Below are 24,761 nucleotides of genomic sequence, written 5' to 3'. Positions count from 1 at the left end.
AGGAGGTTGTTCCCCCCCAAAGAAATAAAACCAAGCTTCCAAGCTGACAAACCAACGGTTTTAGGGGTAAAACAAAATCACTTTGTGCCAAAACCTGCGCCTGTTTCTTTGACGATTAACTGGTTAACTAATTGAAACAATTCTTCAGAAAGCAAACTCTGTTAAAAACCCTTTCTGCTGCTTTTTCCTCTCTCTCTCGTTCTTTTTCGTGCAAAACAATTACAAAAAATTACAGTAGATAAAAACTGAACAGCGCCAGTATTTATGCAATCAACATAACGAAGAAACAAAACAATTTAATGTGGAAAAATCATCATTCATCTGCATTATAATTGCTTCTCTTTCACATCTACGGGGACGGTTAATTAAAATTGTGATTAAATGCGCCTGCACTGCCTAAGATGTCTTCCCCCCAAACAGGTGCTACAGAATTTAAAAGTAAAGAGAGAAAGCTAATTAGCATTGGAAATTGAGAAATTGCCTGCAAGAATCGGTGTTAATTTCACTCACTGATGAGGTAATTTATAAAAGGAGGGGTTGGGGTGATGGGGGTGGGAGTCTGTGCAACACGAGAGATTGCAACAGAGTGTACCCCCCCACACCTTCCAGCTCTGCATCTTTAGTTTCCCAGCATGCAGGTGAACATGTTTGCAAAACACTGAAGCTGTTTTGTATTCTGCTGGAGTTAACGTTGATTTTTAGATGCTAAATAATGACACATAAGTGCACAAATTTACTCAGAGGCGTCAATTTAAGCAAGAAGCGAATACATGGGGGACTGGGTTGAGTGGGTAAAAACATGGTTGCAAAAAGTTGGCAAGTGAGAGTTTCCAGGAACTCTCAGTGCTCTGGGGTCAGCTCCCCCTTCCTTTAGGTAGTTACCATTGTCCATCATTATGGTTGCAGAACCACACAGTTCCGTCATCTCCTGATCTCGGCCACTATCTTTCACCATACTACTTTCTCCAGTGGTGTCCATCTCCAGTCCTGGGGGGCCAGCGCCCTTCATGTCAGCTGATTCAAAAAGGGTGAATACCTCCTCAGCATGTCATCATGTTCTGCAGACACCAAGTTATGATTCTTTCATTTCAGGTGTGCTTAAATAAAACATGAAAGATAGTGTTGATGCTTGGGAGACCAAAGGTTTCCCAGAAAGTGGAACTAAGAGGAGGTGCAGTAGGTCTGGACAGGTGGGAGGGAGAGAGTGTGAGCTGCCAGGCCATAGATCATTAGCTTTCCACAGCAGTGGAGCTAAAGCATCAGCCGGCATGAAAAAGGCAAAAAGGAAAAGCCAATTTGCTGAGATATACTCTGTCGACCTTTCATCATAACTGGGGCCTTTTTCTTTTAGATTAAGTCCAGTGAGCACAAACTCAGCTGCCTGTCAGCCCGTTGAGCCCCAACCTCCTCTTCACTTTTTAACAATCGTCTCAAAGCTCCAGGAACTTTCTGCAGCTGCTGTATGACACATGTTGGTCTTCAGAGCTCCCCTCAACCCCCCACGAATACATTGCTGCAACAATCAGATCTGCTTGGGAAACGAGCAGATTTTGAGCCTTCTAATTTTCTTGGTTTGATCCATACTGTGGACCCTAGATTCTCGTCAGGCATACTTCAGACACCTTCTGGTGAAAAACAGAAGAAAACTCTTTCAGAGATTCATGGTTATTTTCTTAGTTTCTCTGTTTTCTCCTCTAAGTCAGTCTGCTGAACAGGTCAGGCGGTAAGTGACACGGTATGTCGTCGTTTTGTGAACCTGATTGTTCGGTGGAAGCGTAGTGTAACTGAGCTGCTTGTAGCTCACCCAAGTGTAGAAAATAAGATCCCGGATTGATTCTTTACCTCCACCCCTCCTCTTTCCATGTCTCCTCGTTGGCATTACAACATCGCGATTTCCAGCCGGCTCCCGTGTGCCGCCTACCCTCCCACATTTCCGTTCCACCTGACGGATCGCTACTGCCGCGGCGGTTTGACCCGTAACCACTTGTAGCTGCCTTTTTTATTGACCCTATCTATACTGATTCTTCAAGTTTTAAATGTAGGGAAGAACAAGTCAGCTGCTCATTTAGTTCCAGCTCTAGCTGCTTCCAGCTGTTTTATGGACTTCCACCTATTAACTGTATATGGTCACCAGCAGTAAAAGTTCATTTTCATTGCATATTTTTATGCTACAGATGAGGAATTATTTGCATTAATTCAAACTCCTTAATATTTCTGTCTTGAGGCTCAGAAGGTGTATTCGCCAAAAGCAGAAAATCTTTGCTTGTCTTTCTTTTTGTGTGTTTTAAAGACAGAGATGAAGATTTTTTTTCCTGATGGAAATGAAATCTGTGTTTATCCAGCTTTCAGGAAGGGTTGTTTATGTTGATGTCAAGGTGGCAGGGGTAGAGGGGATTTCTACGACTTCAAAAACAAGAAACAAGAAGGGAAAAAAGCCTCCCTAAAGCCCTTCGGGAGAGACTCATACGACAACCCTGAGGGAGGGTGGAGGGGGGGAGAAACAATTGCTAATATTAGGAAAAAAGAGGGGGGTAGAGAACACACACACTTTGGCACACACAAACAAACAAAAAACCTTGAGTTTGTTTATGTGCTCATAATGCGAGTCTGTGCGCCCCGGTGAAGCGGCGCAAATGGGAGAAGTATGCGTGGGTTCCTCAGGTAACAGGATTACGTGGGCACATAATTGATCCATTTGGGGGAAAAATGACAGGGCTCTAAAGAGGCCCCGGCTTTTGAAATGAGAGTTTATGAAACAGGCATTCGTAAATTCAAAGGAATCAATATGTCAATTTTATTACATCTCCGGGGCCAGATGGGCATTAAAGGCACAGCTCATCCCTCTGCCTTCCCAACCTCGCTCTCTCTACTCTGTCATCTCTCTCCGTCACTGTCCTTCCTCTTTTTCTCTTTCTGCCGCTATTTCTCTTCCTCGATCTCTAAAAAGGAAGAAAAGGTTTATTGCCCCTTTCTCTTCTTCTGCCTTTTATTATCTCGTTTGTAGACGAGCAGCACAAACAAGTCCTCTCTGCGTCAAACACAACTTCTTCTTGTCTTTATTTGCAGAACCATACATTCAAAGTCTTTTCAACTGGACTCTCAATTGAATTTATTGACCTGACTCCCTCTGCTCCCTTGAATACTTCAACTGTATCTAGATGCTACTAAATGCATGTTTAATCTTAATATTTTATGCCTTTTTTTTCTACAAATATAGAAAAAATGTTTGGGTTGTGGTCAAGTTTTTGTACATTATCCAAACTGCTTCTAAATGTAAGTTTTATGTCTGTATTTGTGCTTAAAAGAGAGGTTTCTAAAAAAAAAACATAAGTTAAGGAGCTCAAGCACAGCAGAGAGGGACGTCAGGTATGAGTTATTGTGCTTGAAGCTAGCCAGCTGCTTAATTTTATTGAAACAGAAACAGAAACCTTAGGACACAAATCAGCAAAACAAGTCCAGATTCCTATAGAGTCCAAAACATCCAGTAGTTTAATCAAAAAATAAGTCTTGAACAGGCCTTGTGTACAAACTATGAGTCATGTTTTATTTTGGAGAAATGAGCCGTCAATTCCAGTTATCAAAGAAAAAGTCAGAGCTGAATTATAATTGGGGTAAATTAGTTTGGGTGTGTGCGCCTTCTGCGCTCTGGAGGGATTTGGTACAAAACCATAACAACTACAACTCTAGAAGAACCAGTGGATGAAAGACGCCAAAAACACCTACGTTTTGATGTGTAGATGGTACACGTTGAGATAAAACAATACCCCTGAAAGTAGTTTAAATCCAAAAGTTTCAGACTATTTTGGAGGATCTAGAATGTATGACATCATCACACTCCAAGCTGAACATTCGGGAGTTAAATCTCCTAAAAAAAAATCATAAAACTTGAACTGTGATTGTGTGAAAATGGTACAAGTTGTTAAAATGCCATTTCATTCAGGTAAAGTCAAACTTCACTTGATGTGTTTATACTTTTAAACACAAGGCCAGAAACCCCATTTATGGTCAATGGGGAAAGATTTAACCTTTCTTTCTAAATTTAAAAGCACAGTCTGATGCATAATTACCAAGATTAGATTCTATAAAAACAGGTATTACAAGAACAATTCAGTCAGGTAAAGTCCAACTTTACATAACTTGTTTAACTTAAATGTTGCTTCATACTTATAAAGTTTGAAGGCTGGGATTTTTTAGTCCATGGCTACATTTTCTCTGCAAATTTCATAAACATGCAATATATGGCAACCAAATGTCAAAGCAAACTATTCCCAATCAGCACTTTTTAATCTGAACCTTTTTAGACTGTAGCTTCTGCATACTTCCTGGTTCTTCTGAGCAAAATTAGTTGACTGCAGCAGTAAAACTTTACATTATTATTATATGAAGATGATGGCGTTTCATACTTTTGTACTAGTATTTTATAGCTTTAGAAAGAAAATAGTCACATTTCTTGAGTACTTTTTATTGTCTTTGCAAAATGTATAGTAGTAGATGTATTTAGGAACATGTTTGGATTAACGAGACGTTTTATCAGTTTTCCACCCCTGCTGTTCCTTCTTGTCTCTGTCTTACAATCTCTCACAGCTGAGGGTTTGTCATCAAGGTCTCCTCTGTCGGGCAGAGGTCCTTGGTGGCCATTTTGTTGGCAAGATTTTTTATCTGTTTGTGTCTCCACGTGGGTGTGTGCAGAGAAGGAAGCTGTGTGTGTGTGTGTGTGTGTCTTTGAGGTATCAAATATCCCTGCTCGGGCAAATGCATCAGCTGAAATACGTTTGTCAATGCAGTTGTTGACTCAACAGTATTATTCTTTAAGAAAGAAGCCGTTTAGAGCGAGCGGCGGGCACCATAAACAATCTGAAAAGCCCACAGCCAGTAGTGAAAAAGGCAAAAACAGAGGAGAAAGGGAGAGTGGGTGTGTTTGTGTGAATGTGGGGGGGCAGATTAGGCATTCTGCATCCCCTCCGCTAAAATATTCACATTCCATTTAAATACAGCAGCATCCCAGGCAAGATTTAATTACCACCCCGCACTATAATGCAAATGAATAATGCAGCAAAGACTGATGCAAACGGATAGAAATATAAAAAAAACTCCTGCGCTCGGTACGTGGAGGAAAAAGAATGAGGGAAAAGGTTAAAAAACGCCTCTTGATGCTCACTAGTTAGCTGGATTTAAAGCAGAGGAGGAAGCAAAAAGGAGGGAGGCACAATTACGAGGCCCAGCTTCCCTGCCGTTTGCCAGGATTTTCCTTCTCCCATTCCACTAGTTCATTTTCAGAGTAAGTAAATAATAAGAAGTTGGTGATGCTTGCATTTTTAATTCCACCCCCTCCCTCATCCCTGCACTTTCTCTATTTTTTTCCTTGTTCAGTTCACTGACTGACATCTGCTATCAATGCTAAGCAGGTGTTCCCGTGCAAACAGACGTGCCCCTGTTTGTGTTTCGCCGTCCCCGCCACCGTGCACCCAAATGAGCAACGTGATTAAGAATCCTGTAAATTTTTGAAAGGAAACGGATGGCTGCCCGGCTAGAACGTAATTACACCGCCGCCGACATCCGCAGCTCACCGCTGCAGCAGCCAGAGCCAAAGCAACAGCAGAGAATTAATAATATATAATGGCATCTTCCCTTGTAATTCATAAATGAAATAAAATGAAGGAGGAGTAGCTGCTGATAAGTTTTTTTTTTTTTCCCCCCCGGGGGCGGGGGTTAGGGTGCGGCAGAGGTAATTTTCAGAAATCGAGCCTAGACGATCATCTTCCACGATTCGGTGACTCAACTCGATGTGTGGGGAGACAAATCTGTGGCGTTTTTAGCTAATTTATTTCCTAAATGAAACCTCTGCATATGTTCCCTGTTTTTAGTCATTATCTGATTTCACTGCTGTACGATCACACTCGCATTTGCAATGGACAATTAGCTCTCAAGTGGCAGCAAACTTCCTTCCTTTGAACTTGAAAGGCGCTGGGGTGTATGGAGCTCCTCCACCGGTTTTGGTTTTTATTTTATCTTCGGAGGTGAATCCGAAGCGGAAGAAGGTGTTCGCCGTTGTGTTTCTTTGAGGAAACGTGTTAATGCTGTGGAGGGGAATGTGCAGCGGGGTTGGAGGGGAATGTGTGTGCAGATGGAAACCTCTGGGGAGCAGAAATGAGGTGAAGGGAGTGAAGCAGGAAGAGGAGCGTAGCGTGACACAAGGCTAACTAAAAAAGCTCTGACAAGAGTGATTTTGACAGGACCTTCTCCTTTTTTCTTCCTCATGTGAGGGATTAGAGCAGCCAGGTACAACATAATCTGGATCCACACAGCCTGATTGAGTGATCCAGAGACAGAAACCTGCTCTAAGGGTAACATTTTCAGAGTTAAGCCACTTTTCACCCAATTTATACCCAGTCCAAGCACCTTGGCGAGCATTTCCTCCCACAGCAGCTATTGATAGCGGCTGACAGACATTGTTTGGCCAGTGAAAGGTGCGCCTCCCCCCTAAACGCTGGCTTGCAGAAGGGAGGCAACACTCCTCTCCTGTCCCCTTTAATCAGAGCCAGAGTTGGTTGCATCCTCCCATTCGGGATACACGATAATTACCCTTCTCCGTGAACGCCGGGACTTCACTTTGAGCTGGGGGAGGGATGAACGCTGACAATTATATTAGGCATGTGTGTGTTTGCTTCCTCCTGCCTCGTAGCTACCTTTCCCCCCTCTTCTCCGTCGACTTTTGGAGCTCATGATGATGTGAAATAATAAGGTGCGGTTATGAGCGCGGCTCCCGGCTGCAACAGGACAAACATTGGTTCTGTCTGTTTGCCGATGCTGTGCAGAAGTGCAGAGGCCCGACATCAGTGGGCTATTTTTTCTGCGTGTGCCGCTCAGTGGGAAGAACAAGGATCCGACACAGCTGGGGTGATGGAGTTCAGGTTTGTTAGGGAGAACAATGTGAACATTTTTACATAAATGCTCCGACCCTGACTGTAAATTGTTATGTCAAACAGTCATGAACAAGGTCATAAATGAGCCTTGATCATCACATAGTCTGGTCTCAATGGATCTAACATAAAGTGCAAGTTGACTTGATACAGTGAAATATCAGGGGGGTTGTAAACCAAGAAAAATTGCCTGAATTTGATTGAATTTCAACACCTTTCAAGTAATAATTTGCAATAAATCTATTAATGTAGGAAAACAATTCAGCTTTGTATAAAATGTCCCTATTTCTCTATGATTTTCATCTAAGTGCTGAACTTTTTAAAAATAGGATTAAAAGACACCCTAAAAGATACCCTGGCTTAATGAAACTGCAGCTGGTCGGAAACTTTTGCACAGCTCTGTAAGCCACTGAAAATAATCAACAAATTTCTGCTTTCTTTATCATTACCTGCTACAGTTCATCCTCTGGTAAACAATCAGATTTGAAGCTTAAATGGACCAAATTATCTGTAAAAAGGAAGTAATGGACCAATTCTGCTAAAACAATTACATTATTTTTAAATGTTTTACATTTCTGCAGAAAATTAGAATTGCAAAGCATCATGACCGGTCTATTTCAGCCAAATTTAAAATAAATCCAAGAACTATATCAACAGACAAGTTTGTGCATTCATGTAGGAAGATGAAGTATAAAGTACTTATTTCTTTAAGGTTTTTTTGTTCAAGAAGCTAAGATTTAAAGAGAAACTCAGAGAGGCCTTCAGAAACTCTGCAAAGCAATATTTTGCATTAAAAGAACATCCTGAAAGTTGAAAGTTAAGTTCTTTGGAAATTAGGTTTTAAGATGTTATAGGCTTAAACTTTAGGACTGTGGTAAAAATCCATCACATCTCTGCTTTTTGCAACCAAACCTACTGATGTTCAGCTAATATCCCATCATGTTTAGAGGCACAACTGGATCAAACTAATCTGAACTTCTTACAAGGGCTACTTGGAAGCGAAGCTAAAAGACATTACAGTTAATTTAAAACTTTTGCACAGCACTGTAAGTCTTTAAAAACTAACATCAAACCTCTGCTGTGGTCCTAAAAGGTGTCTAACAAAACGTCCACATCCAGTTTAGGGCTTCCGAAAAAATCAGACAAATCTTTAGCAGAAAATTAGAATATGAGACAACAAAAAAAGCTGATTTAATGGTGTCTTAGTGAAGGTAAAAGACAGAACATTAAGGTTTTATGGTGCAATTTTGTATCATGGAAGTTTTCCTTGGTATTGTGTGATAAATGTGCCGTAGAATAGTGCTTGCTTCCTGCAGTGCACATACTGTAGAGGCCATTAGTGCACTTTATGGCTGTGTTGTAGCCTGTAGTGCTCACGCTGTTGACTGTTGAGTCTGGTTAACGTGTGCGACAGCTGTGTTAATGAATGAATAGGACACGCTGCTGCCTCTTGCCGCGCCGGGACTCATACAGTATCGCACAGAGGGCTGTTGTAGCCTATAGAAAAGGCCGTATAATAGCAGCGACAGTCTGAGCTGTGTTCCAGGAGGAGGAAGACAGCGCAACTCTGTAGTCGTCATCGTGTGCAGACGAAGCCGTCCTCCTCCAGCTGCTGCTGGGAGATGATTCGGGTCACCGCGGGCCGCTCGGAGGGGAGGGTGGCGAAATCAAGGGGGCGATTGTGTCTGGTGCCAGTCAGTCGTAATTAAGAGCAGGATCAGGGGGTGGACATGCACACGCACACACACACACACACCAGGACTCAATAATAGGCCTTGGGATATAAAATCACGTAAACACACGCATTCACATAGACATAAACAGGGACGTCCACACTTAAGCCTCCATAGAGAGCAGCTCACCTGAAAATAATCGCTGCGAGGGGCAGCAGGGGATGCAAATGAGGCCGGAGGTTAGCGTGGGAAAAATGGTGCAGGGTAGCCTGGGACTAGGTGATCCTGCGGGCAGGGGGCTGGCCTCAGGAGGGGCCTTTGTTTCCAGCCTCCGTTTAAAAATACCCAGCGTGCACCTCCTCCTCCTTCATCCCCCTCTCCTCTTTCACCTCCCCTGCCCTCCCAGCCCAGGCCAAGCCACAGAGAAAAGCAGAGATATATGGTTTGTTTAACAAAGAGAGAGGTGTGTGTGTTGGTGTGTGTTTGCTTTGTTTTTTTTTTACCATCTGAAGAGACAAATCAGACAAATCTGTTTTAAGAATTTCTTCCCCACTTGAACAACTCAGACAGTCTAAATGTAAGCAGGTATCAAATGTTGGCCTAAAAGTAAGAAAATTATAAATTTTGATAAATGACAGATCGAGTTCAATCTCTAAACACTGGGAACTACTGGACTAATCTGGATCAACCGTTTTGCCTAAATTGGGTGGAAATATTTGTTCTTAGTTGAATGATTTGGCCTTGTATCCTAAAGTTGTCCTCAAACTTTACAGAGAATATTTTTCACAAAAACATGTCTTCAATGTTATTTCAGGGGTCCAAACACTCATCTTTGAGGACCTCCTTCTGGTCACAAATTCAAAGTCTTATATATCAAGCCATTCGTGTAGAAATAAGTTCACCCAAAGGATGCTGTCAAAAATAGTCAGAAATGTCTCTTCTCGGTTCCAGGATTTTCTGGAACTTTGTAAAACGGAAGAAATGTTTTTGTCCAGCATAGTCAAATAAATATGACTATATGTCAATAATATCCTCGGATTATATGTAGAATGTGCAGTCTTGTGAAAACAAGTGTTTGTAGTCCAAACACAAGACCTTGAGGATCTCCAAGAGGTTCTGAAATCTAAATATTCTGAAACAAGTGGTTCCATAATGATTTGGTTCTGTCTTTCTCTTTACCAGTCCTCCTCTGTCTTTCAGCTGTACCCTTTCACTGTAAAGCAAAGGTCTTGAAAATACGTTTTGCCAAAAATAGGCAGAAAGATCTCTTCTTCTTTCCAGGAATTGTGTTTTTATGCAACTACATTCACTTTGGCCATGTTGTTTGCCCAGCATGGTCACAGAAATATGTTGGTTATCCAATATGTTGATGATCTGTTTATATCATATTTTAAATTGACGGTCTTATTTCAGAATGTGTTCCTAAAACTCACTCATGTTGATAATCAGGTGGTCAGTTGTCCAAACACTCGTCTTTAAATATTCCCAAAAAGTCCTAGAATCTAAAGATTGTAGATCAAGCTCTTCATGCCCTAATCTGTTTCTCTCTTTCTTTTTTCCGGTCCCCCTCCACCCTCTGCCTGTGCCTCTTCACTCCAAAGCAGGTAAGCACTTAACCTCCGGCTCTTTATGCATGCTGTGGTGTGTAAACATCACCTGTATTACCTCCTTACATGCACAACTCATCATTTCATGTGATGCATGCAGGATGGTGGCGTACATTCAAACCTGATGAAAGCTACAAACATTGCTTTGTGAAAAACACATTCTCATAAATATTCAAGGAGCTGGAGCTGTAAAAATGTGTGTTAGAGGGGAAGAAACTCTCCGATCGAGATGTTGAGATGCGGTGTAAATGTTGCAACCCATTTCTGTGGCGCCACAGTGGAGGCCCACCGCTGCAATACCTCTTTCTTAATTATTATGTATTGGCATCACCTCTTGCCTTGCTCACCTCTTCTGTCCTCTTTACCGCCACGTTTCTAAATAATTTCTTCAAATGAGGTGGTTTGCTTCGGCTTCACGCTCAGCTTTCACTCATCAAAGTTTAATCGAAGCCCATGTTTTAGGTTTTTCAAATAAAGCACACTTAAAAAATTCAGATGCAAATTATTTTGCATTATTCATGCCTCCTCCCAGTCCTTGTAGATTTAAACATTTCCGAGGCCACCTTGATTCGAGTAATTACCTAGGCTACAGCCAGCACTGTCATGAATAAGGTATTTCCTACAAGCAAGAGTACGCGCCTGATGAGCTTTTAAAGTGGCTGTACACCGGACTTGTGTATTGCTTCTTACGCATGAGTGACTAGAACATGGACCGCAATCGCTCTCAGGTGGGGTGAGGGGGAGTGAGATGGAGGAGTGTGGGAGTGACAGCACTCTCACTTTCATGGACTGAAGGCCTCCAGGTCTCCATGCGTTGTCTGCTCAGTCAACTGCCCTCATGGCTCCAACAGTATAGTTCTGGGGAAGAATCTTGGGAGCCAGAAATGTGCTTGTTTTAGGATGAGAATAAGTGAATACATGATTACCTTTTAAGACGTTTAGATTTAGTTTTAGGCTGAAGTCTGTCAGAAATTATATGACCGATCTACAGAGTAATGTTTAGTTGCAAGACTTTTTTGGCTAACTGGTTATGGGTGTGAATGCTGATGGAAAATGTGTGAATTTAATCCTGAATTTGGGCAAAACTACAGATTGACCTCAGGCTTAGAATGTTTTGACCCATTGGACTGATTGTTTTGCAGAAATTGAGTAAAAATATGTTATTGGTTAAAAAATGTGGTCTGTTATTAGAATTAGAATGTTTTTGAAAGCCACCCCACAGTTAGTTTTTTTGTGATATTTTTCTCAAATCTTATGTTTAAATTAAAAAAACAACAAATCTGTTTTGTTTTGTCATCTCTGAGAACCTCCAAATGGACAGAAACCCAAAATGCTTCTTATCAAACTATTAATATTCAAATAAATTCATCATTAGCTGTATTAGGCTGATCTAATTAAAGTAGGTAAGAAAGTTTCTTTAAACATATCAACATTTTGCTATACTTTTTAAGTTTTAAAAAAAATGTACAATTTAGTATATGTTAACTGCTGTTACCAATGCAATTGTCAATTAATCATATTACCTTTTAATTCCTTTTAATAAGGTCAAAATAATCATGCTCAAGCTACACCAATCAGGTGAACATTAGCCAAAGTACCTGAATCTCGCTTTCCTGTGTCTCCTGCTCTACCACTGACTCTTTGAATCCTCTTCACTTTTCTAAAGTGTTTCAAATTTGAGCAGCTTATTGCTCACCTTTAAGCTGGCAGCTTTGAAATCTTTCTCTTTTCATCCTTGAAAATCCTTGTAAATCGCACCTGGCTTTGTTGGGCAAACACCCCTCTCCCCGCCCCATCTATTTAGTGAGCACGTCCTCAGGAGTAAGGAGCAGTCTTATTCAGTTGCATTTCGCTAAATGATATCTGCATGAAGCAGGGAAATGAGCATCAGGTGATAATTAGTTTCTGAAATTTATTCATAGCATTTTAGCAGTGAAACTTCCTCCTGTCCATTCTGCCACCTTTATGAAAATGCACATTTTAGCTTGTTTTTGCATCATTTTGCATATAGTTGTACCTCTAAGTGCCTAAAACCTCAGAGCGCTTGAAATGCAACCTCACCTTCAGTCAGGACAAAGACGAGGAGTATTGACTCTCTGATCAAAGCTGCCACATTATACCCTCCACGTCCTTCCAGTTATATCACATGTTTTGTTTAAACATCAAAAATTATCTGGAGAACGACCCTGAGTGCAAGGAGGGGAGAGTGTTGTTCTGCAGGAACGGGGAACAAAGCGAGGTTCAGATGAGACAGAAATAATGCAGCTGTGGCCTACAAGCAGGGGGAGGAAAAACAAAGTAGTTGACTCGGCGACTCCATCATCTTTACTACCCAGCAGAAGAATTAATATTTAAACATTCTAATAATGTAGCTCGCCTTGCATGCACTTTTAAGCAAAGCAACAATATTTTTCACCTGGGGTAACACAATGATTTTTCTTCCTGCTGTGCACAATTTCCCTTTCTGATGATCTCCTCCAAGCCTCCCACCTCCACGCTGCAGCCAGGCGCCGTGCCTCCCCCCAAACCCGTTTTGTGATTTCTGCCTTATTTTTCACCCCATAAGAAAGGAAAAAGAAAAGAAAAAAACAAGAACAAAATATTCATAGAGATAAATATTGAAATGAATTATCCCTGCATATGAGCAGAGGCCACGGCTGTAGGAATGCACAATGTGTTCCCTCGAGGAGCAAGCAGTGATTCATAAAATCGAACCTGTTTGAAGGAGGTGTGAGGGGAGGATAGGGAGGCAGCAGAGGACAAACTTGAGTTTTTTACAGATGCTTTGTTTATTTTGGCGCCACTGCCATTGAGACACTGTAACCTTTTCCCATTTTCATTCTATAAATTTGTTTTACTCTGTCACTACACAGTAATTTAATATGTAGAACAACTGCTCTGATTTATTTTCTTTCCCCTGACACACCTTTGGGTATCAATATTGATGGGACTGATTTGAATGATGAGATGTTCTAATCATTGCCTGGGGTAGCCACATATTTTGATAATTTTATTTTAGTATTAACTTTTGCTAGATAATGACAAATAAATCTCAGTATTGTGTAGAGGTAAAGGACTAAAACATTTTACAAAAGCAGAAAATAGTTGATTTTTTTCATCCAGGACTAAATTAGTAATGAAAGTAACGTTTTTTTGTACTTATTCTCTTGAATTTTACATTTTGTTTTCTCTGTTTGATAAATAATCAAACACCTATAAAATATTTGATCTACTTCTAAGCAGTTTTAGCTTAGCTTTTTGAGGTAGTTAGCTTAGCTTGTTTTGCTAGTTTAGTTGGTTTATCTAGATTAGCTTCAGTCTAGTTCTCAAAATCAAACTCAAAAGAATAAAACACACAGCATTGTTGTATTATAGTCTACCAGCTTGTTATGTTACACATTTAAATATTTGTCGCCTTAACTGTAGCAACATGGCAGTTAGACATGTAGCACCACCAAGCTTTTGAGTGTAACCAGTATAACAGATGAAAAAAAGGCTGGTTTGACTCAATTCTATTAAATTTAATGCCTTTTCTATTTTCTGTGGTACATTTTGCACACTCATAAAATGCTTTTATCTCCTTTTTACCAGTTTGACCAAAGATATTTGTGTGCTAGTTAGCTTAGCATATTTTTGGCACAGACACATAGCATGTTTAGCTGCTTTTGATAGCCGTGTTTTAGTTAAATACTCCAAATGAAATTTTTACTTCTATCTTTAAATTATACTTTTAGTTGTCTACAAAATAGAATATCCTTTCAACATTTTTATCATTTTTATCTTAGCTGTTTGGCTCACACTAGTTTAGTTTGGCTAGTTAAGGCATTTTAATTGGATTAGCTAGATTGGCTTGATTCAAATAGTCAAAATAAATCTCACTAACAATAAAAAACAACTTTGTTGCTTTATAAAATCCTTTATTTAATGCATCCACCATTTGAAAACAGATGTCATAATATTTTGTTCTCAATGTATCAACTTTGTATTCTTTCAGTGCCCCATCTTGAAAACCAAGCTTTTAAGCCTATTGACTAAACTTGATTAAAAACAAAGATTTGCATGATGAAATCTTATCAATTACAGTTCTGTTTCATCTGAGAAGATTTTTTTAGAATAAATGCCAGATCAAACAAACGCTGTTCAAAGAAAGTGTAAAAATAAAATAGTCTCATTTAGCCGATAAGCTTCATTTAACAGTTCATTTAAAATCTAGTTTATGATAAAATTGGTTTTTAATGGTCTTGTATTTGTAACATATTTTGACCAATTTGGATTTCAGCTGAGCTATCTGATGCTAGTTTCTTCGCATGCTTATTGGTTCAGGTAGTTGGGCCTTATATGCTGAATCAAGCTAATAAGAATTATAAATAAATGTTTTTATGATTAAACTACAAACCCTTTCTCCTCTGCTCACATAACATTTTGCATCATGTTTTTCATCTGCAGACGTGCAAGGAAACAACAAAAGCTTGCTATTACCCTCAAAGGTGTAGGTAACTGCTTGCTCCCAAGAGAAAAATCCACACAAATACGCTATGAAAAGCAGGAAAATTAGCCAACCTGTTCTTACAGGCACTCGGGTTAGTTTACAGTGTGTGTGTTTACTCAGCAAGCGTCTGTGAATTCACCCTGTCAAAGCAAATGCATTACAGATGCCTAAAGGTTTTGTAATTGATCATGAAAATGAATTTCCAAGTGAGTCGGGGTAAATTGAATGACATAAATAAGAGTTATGCATTAGGCCTCGCTGCCTGGTTTTGTTTTGTGTATCTGAGCACTGGTGAGGTGGATGCTCATCTCTGAACAGATCACAATGGCACTCAGTACGGTCCTGCACAGTGTGCACACCTTGTAAACCTACACACAAGAGCGGGCTTTCTTAAAAGATCATGTCGTAAGCTGATTTCGACATCTTATGCAAGGTGCCTCGCTGGGGAAAGAATAGTTTGTCTGGTGCCTCGGGGCAGAGATTAAAGTCGACGCTAAGGTGTAGAGGCACCTTTGTGTGTGTTAAGACTCCTTTCCTTTGATACATGGTGTAACTGAGTGAAATCCAACAAGCTCACCGCTAAACGGTGCAGAATGAGGATAAAGCCCTTCCACTCTTTCTCACAGGTTTGAGGGTTTTGGTGGCGGATGATAGAGTGATATCAGATGTGAGTTTTAATGAACAAGCGGACTGAAACAGAGGGTGAGAACAGCTAAAAGCAAAGTGAAACAAAGTTCATCAGGAATTAGAGTAGAAATGAATAGAAGATTTGAATTATCTCTGGTTTCAGAATGAGTTCATGTTGTCTCCTGGAGCCACTTTCTCCTCAAAGAACCTCCTGCACCCCAATCTGCTCCAGACAGACTGCTGCAAATAATTCTGAAAGATGGAGTGATGAGATGAGGGGAAGAAAAGGGCGAGGAATTATGCTTTCAACAGGTTCTAAGAGTAAATCAATTGTAAAACAACCGTGTAAACTTTCAAATCAGGTAATTTCCCTTAATGTGGTTTTCTCTGGACAATAGTGCCATTGAGGTGTGGGATTATACGAGTGTGGGTGTTTTCTATATAAATCCCATGAGACCACCCCTGCCTCCTTCCTCTCTCTCCACTGCTAGTCTTCCCTCCTTCCCCTCTCTCGCAGGAATAACAGCAGCCAGGAATCACCTTTATAAACCTTAATTTCCCCAAACAGTGGCCTGTGCTGCCATCCAGCATTAAAACCCAGGAGACAGGCCTCTTGTTGGATTGGCCTGCCGCTCTGGATTTGTCTCTGTTTTGCCGTCGTCCCAGGACATTAGTGCAGGACTGTCAAGAATTCAGTCTAGACTGGGGTCAAAGGATTTAGCATGTTGAAGGTTGAAGCAGATGACTTTCACCAATTAGAGTAAATCCCTGGCTAATTTAAGGTACCTCTCTGGTCATATCAAGTCCTACGGTGCTAAGTAATTTGTTATTTTGGTGCACACACTCAGTAGAAGCCCAAAACACATGTGCATTGATTGTCTTGTCATGTATTTCATGCATGTTTTTCATGCTCCTCTTTCAGGTTGTTTGTTTTTGGGACTTACATCTTCACCTTTGAGCCTCGTATATTACTAATGACCAGAAATCTTCCCAGATTTTCATCCAGACCTAAATCTTTTGTAAAAAATTGGAAATTAATTTTCTATGCTGCTGGATTTGGGCCCTTTAACACCAAAACATGTTGGCTACTTTAGTCAATGGGATATTTTTGGCTTAGAATTTGTGAATTTAGCCCTAGATTCTGACAAATGTATGACTGCATTTGGTATGATAAACCCAAGACCTATTGGGTTGATTTGCACCTGATCTTAATCAATTCTTTTGCAAATATTGAGTGGAAATATCTATTAGTTGTTGGATTTGTGGATTTAGAAGCAGGAAACTTTTGGCCTGATGGGGTTGATTGCTTAAAATGTGTGAATTTATCCCTAAGTTTAGACAAAACAAGAGTTAGAGATAGGTCTCTGTATACTACAATCAAATGGTCTGGTCATCAACAATCCTTTTGTAAAAATTAAGCTGGAGTTAACTGACCTTAAAGGTTGCATTTCTTTCTATATACCTGTTTAAAGAGGTAACTTTAAACTTCAAACATCATAAATGTAGTCTGGTGTCTATTTATTTAGCTCGTGCGTTACCCAAAACAATATAAAACTTCAAATAAACCAGCATCTTGATAAGGAATCTCAAGGCAAGTCTGTTTTGGGTAAGCAATAAGCTAAATGTGCTCCAAATATTGCAGATAAAAAAAGAAGACCTAAATGAAACAATATACAAACCCACAACAAAAGTTCTGCTGTTTTATAAGTGAGTTTCTTTGTGGTTTTAAATTAACTTAGAGTTTAATGTGCGATAGCTGAAGTTAGCATGTTTTATGGCATCATGTTGCGTTTTGATTGCTTTAAGTCAGAAGTTAAAGAGCATGTACGATGTGTTCCCGAAGAATGCAGCGAGACGGCGTGCAGCTATTTCAGTCACTGCGCTGCAAACGCGTCCGGACGCCCATCTGGTCTGAATCAATCAGACCTCGTCCCCATGCCAGAGGTCTCCACAGGTCCTCCAGCTGTAATAATATGTCCCGGCTTCATCAAGAGCTCACCTCGGACTTGGGGTCAGTCTCGACATAGCTGACCCGACACCTGGGGGGAAAGGAGACCCTGGCGAAAACTTGAGTTAAAGATCCAATCCAGTCCCCTCTTAACCATTTGAACAAGCAAACTCTGACAGTTTGGTCTCACTCGGATTGCCAGGAAGCTAAAAATAAAACCTGTTTGATGTTGAAACTAGATCAATGCATCAGCTGGCCACGAGAAACTGTAATCTCCTCCTCAATCTGGCTCCCAGTCCTGAGCCATCATAGTGAGGCCGTGGCTCTTTTTCTTAGAATAAAACAAACCAGAATGTTCGGATTTATTTTGGCTCTGGAAGCGGCCGCATTTTATGCACAAAAATATAGACCCAAACTACCACCTTTGCAGACTTGGCTTTGAAAGTCCAAATTCTGCATCTAGGGTTGATTCGAAGCTGGCTTCACCTCTGGTGACCAGAAGGTTGGCTTGCTCTTTTGGCCGTCAGCGATCTCAACCACAGGGCAGCGACTCGGTTGCTCTTTTTTAGAGGTGTTGGAGGCACAAATGCAGGTTGTTGGGTCTTTTTTTCTCCTCTGCGGGTGCAGGAGGAGGAGGAGGAGGGAGGGAACATTCTGCATGACAATACCTACATCTGTCTGCCGTTTTGTTCTTTGTCATATCGGGGGGTTGTCTTTGTGGCAGAGCGCTGTCGCGGTAACAGGAGGTTAGAGGTACGGGGTGGCGAAGGAGGGGTTGTCGAAGGGAGACTTGTGACTCAAACGCCCCTGTGACACGGCTTTTGTTGTGCTTCGATATTTGATCCTCTTAGCAGTTTGCCATGCCTCCGCCCCTTTAGTACCCTCCACCACCACTCTTACTACTATTAGCCCACTTTCACTTAGTGTTGTCCACCTTTGGGCTTTTATCCTGTCTTAACCAAGAGAATCCCTTCAACTTTCACCTTCAGTCCCTTCAAGCCTGCTAAAATGCAGAGAAAGTTTTTCCTTTTTCCTTCATTCCTGCCCTCTTCTCACACTTTAAGGAGAAACAAAGTTGAGGCAGCAGGCCTCTGGAGAGACCATTACAGGCACTTTATTGTTTCAAAGCTGAGGTCATCCTTCTGCTCGGTGTAGTCGAAACAAAGGCCAAGGGTTTATTGCAGGCTCAACTGTGTGAAAGGAAACACACTTCAACATTGTTTGATTATACGGAGATAGTGGTATAGTCTACAGGACCGTTTGCCACAAAATGTGGTGGTTTTGTTTTTATTTCAGGGGTCCAACACAGTCTGGAAAATAATGGAAAGCATAGAATGTGATTCAAGGCTTTTCCAGGTCCGGATAAAAATAAAATAAAAATAATATTAGTATTTGAGTCCTTTATTGCCAATCCTGTTTTCTTTACGTTCCATCCATTCATCCGTCCATCCGTCCGCCCATCCGTCCATCCGTCCGCCCATCCACCCATCCATCCATCCGTCCGCCCATCCGTCCATCCGTCCGCCCATCCACCCATCCATCCATCCATCCACCCATCCATCCATCCATCCATCCATCCATCCATCCACCCACCCATCCATCCGTCCATCCACCCATCCATCCATCCATCCATCCATCCATCCATCCACCCACCCATCCATCCACCCATCCATCCATCCATCCACCCGTCCGTCCGTCCGTCCGTCCGTCCTTCCATCCTTCCATCCATCCATCCATCCATCCATCCATCCATCCATCCATCCATCCATCCATCCACCCACCCATCCATCCACCCATCCATCCATCCATCCACCCGTCCGTCCGTCCGTCCGTCCGTCCGTCCGCCCATCCACCCATCCATCCATCCATCCACCCATCCATCCATCCATCCACCCGTCCGTCCGTCTGTCCGTCCGTCCGTCCTTCCATCCTTCCATCCATCCATCCATCCATCCATCCATCCATCCATCCACCCACCCATCCACCCACCCATCCGTCCACCCGTCCGTCCTTCCATCCTTCCATCCATCCATCCATCCATCCATCCATCCATACAACCATACAAATTGCTCCAAAAGACTGAAAACTGGGAATTTCTGACATAAAAAATGATAAGGGACCCTGTCACTTTTTTTTTCATGAATAATTTTTTTATTTTTGGCACAATGCCCGCGAGTGCCTTAGCTGAGGTGTCGAGTGTGACAGTTTGCTCATACAGGGGTGTCATTCCCTGTTTTTCCCGACATGTTGATGGGCATTGGAGGCAGCGAGGAGGAAAAAAGGAGGGTGAAGGGCAGCGGTTGTCAGAAATCAGGCAGGAATACTTGTCAAGGTTTTGAGCTCTGTTTATTTGTTGTATCTGACGTAAAAACTCTTGACCTCCATCAAACCCTTTATCCACCATAAAATGTAGCAGTATTACCCCTCCTGTGATCAGAATCGGTAATAAATGCTCGTCAGACTCCATTGCAGTGGTCACAATGTCAACCCCCTTTTGTTTTTGATGCGGTGACCTTGATAATTGTGACGGTAATTACAATAAGTGGCCATTATATTTCAAGGTGCAGCGACCTTCATTATCTAAATCAATTTGAGTCACTATCAATTTGATAATACTCTAAATGCGTGGCTGCATGGAAGATGCACACTCGGCACGGCTGTCGTCTGCCATATAATGGAATGCTATTATTGAGATTGAGCCGCCCTCCTCCCTTATCCGGGCCGGCAATCAATATTAACAGCTTGTAAAAAGTACGGCAAAAGATTACCCCCCCCTCCCCTCAATAAATGGAAAGAGATGCCCAAACAAAGTGCAGTCGGTAGAACTACAGGCTCCAGGTGAATATTTCAGGTAGTGCCCTTTTTTTTAATGAGTTGTTCAATCTTTTATAGAGGAAAGCGTTATGGACAGTCGTGTGTTGCCTTTACTTGAAGTGAAAGTTCAGGATTTTTGAAGTGTGGTTCTGTTAAAATATCAGCAGCAGAAAACCCATAAGGCATCTTCTTGTAGCATCAGTCCAGATTAGTAGGTCCTGAAGGCTAAAGCTAACGGCTAGTCCAAGAGAGATGATGATTAAAGCAGATTTCTACCATCTTAAAACAGTCAAGCTAAGAGCGGTGCGTCACTAATGATCTTCCCGTGTGAAACACATACTTGGAACCGAAGCATTTCCAGGAATATCATTGGTGGCGCACCACCTCCTACTTTTATTCCTAAAAAAATAATTATCAGCCGCTAACATGATGAGAGTTCATAAAACAGCATTTGCCTAATCTGCTGTAATATTTTTGAAATTTTCAAATTTAGTGGAGAGCCTAGAAGAAAATGGTCTGCTGGACGTAGTTTGGTCCATGCTCTGACCAGTGGTGGTTAAATAAATGCTTTGATTTGCAAGGAGCTGCTACATCTATAGTTGGCAACACATGGAAATCATGAGTCGAGCTGCGGTGTTGTCGGTATTTACTGCAGCAACCAACTAAACTAAACAGGGACTGAAGGTCAATAGATCTAGATCAGGAGTGTCAAGGTCCAGTCCACGAGGGTCAGTGTCCTTTTAGATGTCTCTCTTCTTCAACACACTTGAGTCAAATAATTAGGTCCAAGGACACATCTAAATGGTTTCCCAAACGGGTTGCTTTCTTAGGAGATACTCATTTTCTAAATTGACCTCTGTCCCTGCAGGATCTTTTACTTTTATCTCACCTGAAAGTTCTGCTAAGCAGGCTTAGATTCCCCTCACAGAGGACTTCGTAAACAAGTGGAGCTCCTCTTCCTGCGCTTGCACATTTGTTCACCTTTTCACAGACAGAGGTGTATCCTGGGAGTAAATGTTAGGGAGAACTGAGTTGCTGAGATGTTGAATGCTCACTTGAGCTTCACTCTGGAAGTTTGCCAGGCCTTGCAGGGCCTGGGGAGATCTGTATTCAAGGGTTTAACTGCGTTGGGGGAATAAAAGCAGTTGGGGGAAGGAGGGGGACTTGGCTCGTGCTGCCGATCCACCTGGATTTTAGTGACCTCGGCTTGAAAAGGAGCAGGCGTCCTGGCGAAAGCGTATCTCCTGTCTCTGTAGAGCCAAGCCATGGCGCAGCCCTGACAGATTAGGCTGCTTTAGAAGCCTCTTTATGCTGCAGGAAAACACACACGCTCCCACCAAGTGAGGGGCTGTTAAATCGTGCACCTGTATTGCACTGCAGGAAAGAAAAAGTGCAAGCCCGGCACTTCTCCTGGCCTTGTCCAGCAGCAACGTTCGGAGCTTCTTAATAAAAACCAGACAATTGTTTGGCAGGTCTTTTGATGTATGTGCCTATTCATTGTGTATCCTCCCTCCTATCTGACAATACATGGGAGAGATTGTTTTCCCCACATCTTCCAGCTGAGGGATGATTGGTGAGGCACCTGACATGATTTAATGTCCGAGTGATTCATATTTCAAAAAATCAGGACTAATAGTATTGAGTGAGCTGCAGATATAATTAATGGCAATCCTGATTGCTCAGTTTGTCAATTTAAAGGACCTGGTTGCAGAACAGGTTAAAGGGTAAGGCTTTTTAGCATGCAGTGAGTTTGTTTTGGTGTGCATTATTTAGGATTACAAGCAGCAGAGCAGCTCATAAAAAAACAACAATTATTTCAGTGACCTCATTGTCATCCACTGGAAAACCAAATGTGTAATTAGTGCATGTTTACAAGCCTGGCACACCTGCAGCTCATCTTTTGCTGTAATGTTTGCCTTCAAGAAGCCAGGCGGCTGCCAGCCACTGTCACCGGCTGCCACTGAGACGGCAGACAAGAGAAAAAAGGAAAACAGAAAGAGAGGTGAAGTAAAAGAAGAACTGTGTGTGCCATTCTTCCAGAAATCTGACTGGCTTCATGTGCATGTGAAGAAATGGGCTTTTACATGGGTGTACAATAGAGACTACATTACTGACACAGTAGCCTCATTATATCCCCGACGCCTACCTTCTGCCCCACACTGGTTTACTCACTCCTAGCTCTTATTGTTGGGGTATAATGGCGCTCGGGCATTTCTGAAATTCCCTCATTATTCAGCTTATTAAGGCTGCACCAACTCGATAATCGCGCTAGGTTACGTGTCAAAGGGGGTTGGCGGGGCTGGGGGTGCGTATTTGCCGCATTTTGTAAGGCAAAGACGAGGCTGCGAGCTCAATCCGCCATGCGTGTGGGGATGAAATTGTAAATACAGGCGACGTGAAAACGGAGTGAAAAAACCCAAGGCGAGGCGCACCTGATAGGACAAACACCTGGTGGTGGTGGTGGTGGTGGGGGGAAGGGGGTCTGATCTGTACCTTTTTGTCATTTATGACTTAAAAACATACAGAAAGTTTCTCAGCACAAAGCTCTGGTGATCAAAGGATGTTACTTTTACTTTGAACTGTGAACACAAAAACATTGATTTCGACTTTTTTTATAAATAAAAATTTAAAATAGGACTTTTATTTGGACTCAGCCCCCTTTTACTCTGATTCTTCTAAATAAGACACAGAACAACCAATTTCACCATTCAGTCCATCATTTGGAAGCAGAAAGGAGTACTCTACCAAGACATGCCAATCCACCCAATCTGACAAGGCCTGTGGTAACTCTGGAGGAGCTGCAGAGATCTACAGCTCAGGCAGGAGAAGCTGCAGACAGAGCAGCTATTGCCCATAAGATGCCCTACTACCAGCCATGTGGGGACCAGCCAACATCTGTCCTCTGGTCAGACGTAAAACATCATGTGAGGAAAACTAACTGAACTTCAGCCTGAAAATATCCATCCCCACTGTGGGAAATGGTGACAGCATCATGATGTTGGCATGTTTTTCTTCATGAGGGACAGCTAACCTAATCTGGGGGAACCGTTTACCAATCAGGTGACTTCAGATGGTAAAGACTGAATTTTATTTAGAGGTATCAGCTTTAAGGGGATAAATAGAAACGAAGGCCACAGTGTTCAGATTTTTCACCACATTTTGCTGGTCTATTATCATACTTTACCATAGATAATTTAATGAAATGTTACTTATTTCCAGAAACAAAATCCTGCATATTGGTTGTTTTTATTATCATTACATGTAAATGCTTTTGAGCACATTTGGCCACAGATATGGGAAGCCTCCATGGAGGGCCTAAAGAGCCACAGATTACACAACCTTGTTCTACCTCCTAACATCCCAATAAAATGCGTTAAAGTTTGATGTTGTAATGTGAATAGTTTTACCAGGCACAGCCAATGCCTCTGTTAGAAGGTAGAATAGACACCCACCATAACTGTTTACCCAGAAGCATAAGCTTTTCAAGCTTTGAGGCCTCCGAATCGGAAAATGGGTCACAAAGAAACAATTCCCAGTCGTCACACAAAGAATATTTTCTCCCTCTCTTCCTTGCTCTCCTTTTTCTGTCTTTAATTATTGTGTGAGGCACATAAGCTCTTTTTTTGAAGAATATTCAGGGATGCCAAGAATATGTGGCTGCCCAGGGCTGGTCGAAGCTGCATTTTGCTCTGTGACATGTTGTCATATAGAAAGGAGGGGGTGGGGTTGAGAAAAATCAATTGGCAATTAAATGATACACCTTGTGTGGATGACAAGAAGCATTTGGTTGCACAGGAAGAAGTGGGTAGCGAGGGGCTTTGTAATGAAGGCCTAATGACTATTCATAAGCGATTTTCAGTCCGCCGATCCACTCGACTGGGAAGCTTCTGCCCCGGAGAGCCGGCGCTGTCACTTTCTCTCACCTCACAATGGCGCCGCGATCGACGGTGTGGGATGCGAGCGAGAAATTACCTAGAAATGAGCCGCGGGCCCGTCTTGGGTCATGCAGGAGGAGGATGATGGGTGTCTCGGATCGGGGGGACACGCATCTGGCACAGGAAAAAACTCCAAAAATCACATGATTTTGTGCTTTGTTCTTGGTTTCTGTTTGCATCCAGAGGGTCGAGGTGGCCATCTGCTCAGATTTATGACCTGGCCATGAACTATGCTCAATAGGTGATAAATTGAAGGGGCTGGCAAGAAGGGACTTGCTTATGACCTTTCACCCGGTCACTTCCTGCTACGTTCTGCTAACCAGGAGCCTGATTTGTAGCTCATAGTGTCTCCCTTTAATTCAGTCTGCAAAGAGGCTCTCCTTGTATCTCTCTGCTATGCAAGCATGCTGTTATCTGTCTCTTATCACCTCTGCGTCTCACCTTATCTAAGGTAAATACAATAATGTGCTTATTAGGCTCTGCTTCATGGCTACTTGGCAAGCATGTTTGCTCAGTAATGAGAGCTTGTCAGTGTAGAGAGAGAGGAGGAGCATGTGTGTCAGGTTAAAACCCAGATATTTCTGCTTCCCGGTATATTTCTCTCCGGTGCAGTAATTGAATAAGTCCTCGGTACCTGAGCAAGTCAGGATCTCTGTGTGGTACTTTTTTCTTTTTCCAGCGTATGCTGCAAGTGGCGTGGCGCCAAAACGCTATTACATAATTAATCTGCATTGATCATCTGAGTCTA

The 24,761-nt window shown here is 42.0% G+C and overlaps 1 protein-coding gene across 6 annotated transcripts in view; it reads left to right on the top strand.

Moving 5' to 3' along the window:
* zeb2b (zinc finger E-box binding homeobox 2b) overlaps nt 1-24,761 on the top strand; it is an 85,893-nt gene that overhangs the window by 11,156 nt on the left and 49,976 nt on the right. The window contains exon 1 of one of the 6 annotated variants that reach the window (XM_047354694.1): nt 10,014-10,197. The exons of the other annotated variants lie outside the window; for them this stretch is intronic. Coding sequence (XP_047210650.1) covers nt 10,029-10,197 — 169 coding nt within the window. The 5' untranslated portion in view covers nt 10,014-10,028. Of the gene's footprint in view, nt 1-10,013; nt 10,198-24,761 lie in introns of those variants that run through there. 6 annotated transcript variants of the gene reach the window in all.

The sequence above is a fragment of the Girardinichthys multiradiatus genome, chromosome 24 (assembly GCF_021462225.1).
Source record: "Girardinichthys multiradiatus isolate DD_20200921_A chromosome 24, DD_fGirMul_XY1, whole genome shotgun sequence".
Lineage (NCBI taxonomy): Eukaryota > Metazoa > Chordata > Actinopteri > Cyprinodontiformes > Goodeidae > Girardinichthys > Girardinichthys multiradiatus.
Note: the sequence above shows the minus strand (reverse complement) of the source record. Positions and strands in the feature narration are given on the sequence as shown.